Source organism: Chrysemys picta, chromosome 1 (genome assembly GCF_011386835.1).
Source record: "Chrysemys picta bellii isolate R12L10 chromosome 1, ASM1138683v2, whole genome shotgun sequence".
NCBI classification, from domain to species: Eukaryota; Metazoa; Chordata; order Testudines; family Emydidae; genus Chrysemys; species Chrysemys picta.
Window position 1 is genome coordinate 353,863,390 of NC_088791.1, and position 3,161 is coordinate 353,866,550.

The following is a 3,161-nucleotide window of genomic DNA, read 5'->3' on the forward strand; positions in this document are numbered from 1 at the left end:
TAGCACAGAGTAAGACACAGCTAATCGCACACACACGATTGTATTCTCTCTCTCTCTCCCACAGTCGGGAGGAGTGAAGAGTATGTGTAAATGAGCCCCTCGCCCAATGCACCAGGCCACAGCACCCCCGATCTCTCTCCCACCCTGCCACCCCCACAAAGCCACGAGTGTAGGGAAGAGTGCGAGATCAGCCTGGGGAAGCTGGGCTCATCCATGCAAAATGTATCATAAGGCAGCAAAACACAAGGTCCATGGGACGCAGGCCTTTGCTACGGAATGGGGGACTGAGGCCGGCAAAGCAGTGACCCTGAGAAGTGGGGGAGTAAATAGCTTTCATTGGACCCAAATTCTGTTGGCGAGAAAGACCAGCTTTTGAGCTTACACAGTGTAAGTACATAGTAAAAACACCCCTAAGAATTCCAATGAAAACCTGGCTTTAATTTCCAAGTCCCAAAGCATTTTCTGTTGCCTCCTTTAGCTCAGCAGGGAGCTTCTGCTGCAGCATCGATAAAACACATTGATCACCCGGTTCAGGATCTCTTTTGTTGTCACCCCATAAATGATGGGGTTTAACATGGGCGGAATGATCACATAGAGGTTGGCCAGTAGGTTGAAAATATAACGTGGGATGATGTACCCAAACTGGTGTGGTAAAGAGGAGAAAACAGCCGGCACGTAGAACATCAGTATGACACAGACATGGGAGCCGCAGGTGCGGAGAGCCTTGAGTCGGGCTTCCTTGGACGGGAGCAGGAAGACGGCCCTGAGGATCAACCCATATGATACAGCAATGAGCACAATATCTAAACCAATTACTAAAAAAGCCACAGCTACACCATACCAGACGTGGACTGTGATGTCATTGCAGGCCACCCGGGCTAGGATCATATGCTCACAATAGGCGTGAGGCAGGAGGTTGGTTCTGCAGAACTTCAGCTGCTTCACGAGAAAGATGAGAGGAAAAATGATACAGAAACTTCTTGTGACAACTGCCAGACCCATCTTCCCGATCACAGACTTGGTTAGCACAGCGGTATATCTCAGGGGGTCACAGATGGCAACGTACCGATCAAACGCCATGGCCAATAGGATGGCCGACTCGGCAATAAAACTGGCATGGATGAAGAACATCTGGGTCAGGCAGGCAGCAAAAGAAATTTCTCCTGCTCTAAACCAGAATACAGCCAGCATCTTGGGCACCGTAGTGGTAGATAACAGCAGATCAGCAACAGCCAGCATGGACACTAATAGATACATGGGCTCATGGAGGCTTCGTTCTGTTAGTATGATGAATAGTAGGAGAGAGTTCCCAAAAAGTGATGTAACGTAAATCAGACAGAAGGGGATGGCAATCCAGAAATGAGACTCCTCCGTACCCGGGATGCCGATCAGGATGTAACTAACAGGGTCAAAAACAGTGTGATTGTCAGCTGGCATCATGTACTATCACTTGGATCTTCTATTCATTTTCCTGTAACTCACAGCAAAAGAGAAAATCAGTGAGAACTGTAGTGTCAGCTAGGACTGGAATGCATTTGTTGAGAGAATCATAGATATCATCAAAAACTTCATTGTGTGACAACTGCCTGTCGTGTGTGACCTTAAATCCAGAAACACTCTCATAATGCGGAACTGTAGTAGGAAGACACCCTGAGAGATAAGCCCTTGTATTAGAGGCCTAGCATGAGGCCTGAGGCCTGGGCTAAAGTAACGGTCAAAGTCTTGTTGATATAAAGCAAAATTAGTCTGGTAGCTAGAGGCAGGCCCTGCTCACAGAATCTGGCAAACACAGGACTGATATTTCAAAACCACACATTTCTACGACGTGCTGGGCACAGAGCACTCTCGCAAACACAATTTCAGAAGGGTTGTATCAGAACACCTCGATATCAGCCCATTCCCTAAAGATAACTGGAACATGGTTAAACATCCTAAAGATATGGTCAGGTTGACAGTGTGATGGATAGAGGTGTACGAGGTGATGGGTGGTAACCGGCTACGTCAGAGGGTGTCAATTAACTGCGTTAGAGGGTCAGTATGTAACTTGTTTGTATTGATGTATAAAATGGAGCCTGAAAGTGAGTTTCTCTGTCTAGCCTAGGGAGGAACGGAAAGTGCCACTGTTCACTGAGCTGGTCCATTATTACTGGCATACATGTATTAGTGTTCGTCTATAGTCTTCAGGATACTAGTACCATGCTTCATCGACAATAAACCTGGCTGGGTGCCTTCGTACCTTAACGGATCTTGTGGTCATTGTGTGGTTCACTCGAGGTCTGCTATGCCAACTGTCTGTTCAGAGCTGGGACAGGACACAGAGAGAACACACACACACGCAGCCGAACATTTTACCACACTGGTGACCTACAATAAGTTACGTACTGCCCCTCTGACATAATATCTCCATTCCAGAAGAGGGAAGATGGTTTGGATGGTTCTGGCCCCAGGTGAAGCAGGGCACGCCGTCCTGGTGTTGCTGTCCACAGCAGAATGTCTCCTCCGCATGTTTGCTACAGTCGCTCTCAGGGCTCAAGCAGTGACTGTGAAAGTGAGTTAAAGCAGCTACACGACTGGTTCTTCTGGCACTTACACTGGTTTCACACTCACTACTGCGCAGTCACTCCCAGTTAGTAATGGTGTGAGAACAGAACCTCTTTCAGTCACAATCCCCCCGCTGGATCCTACTGGCTCTGAGGCCTTGACCCAACCAACACTCAAGCACACGAGTAAATTCATTCACAAGTAACTCCCACTGATTTCATGAAAATGCTCACCTGAGTAAAGTTGCAAATGTTTTCAGGATTTGGTCCTAAATATGTGGGACAATCTCAATTAAGCTCTGGTCTACACTACAGACCTATATCGGGATAACTACGTTGCTCTGGGTTGTGAAAAATCCACACCCGTGAGCGACATAGATACACAGACCTGACGTCCTGCGTAGACAAAGCTACCGCCTCTCGGGGAGAAGGATTAACTACTCTGCCTGGGGAGCTCTCTGCCATCAGTGCAGAGCGTCTCCAGTAAGGCACCACAGCGGTGCAGCTGCGCTGATGCAGTATTTTAAGCCTAGCTGAGCTGGTAGCTCTGCTCCAGAGAACTACAGCTGCAGTAGTTGGAGGGGGACCAAACATCCCATTTTTAAAGGGGCAGTCCTGTAT

General features: G+C 48.0%; 1 protein-coding gene across 1 annotated transcript; it reads right to left on the reverse strand.

Moving 5' to 3' along the window:
- Positions 1–474: 474 nt before the first annotated feature.
- On the reverse strand, positions 475–1,440 carry LOC135972344 (olfactory receptor 52B2-like). The gene has a single exon (XM_065550026.1). It carries the CDS (start codon positions 1,438–1,440, stop codon positions 475–477), a length of 966 nt encoding a protein of 321 aa, XP_065406098.1.
- Positions 1,441–3,161: the final 1,721 nt, after the last annotated feature.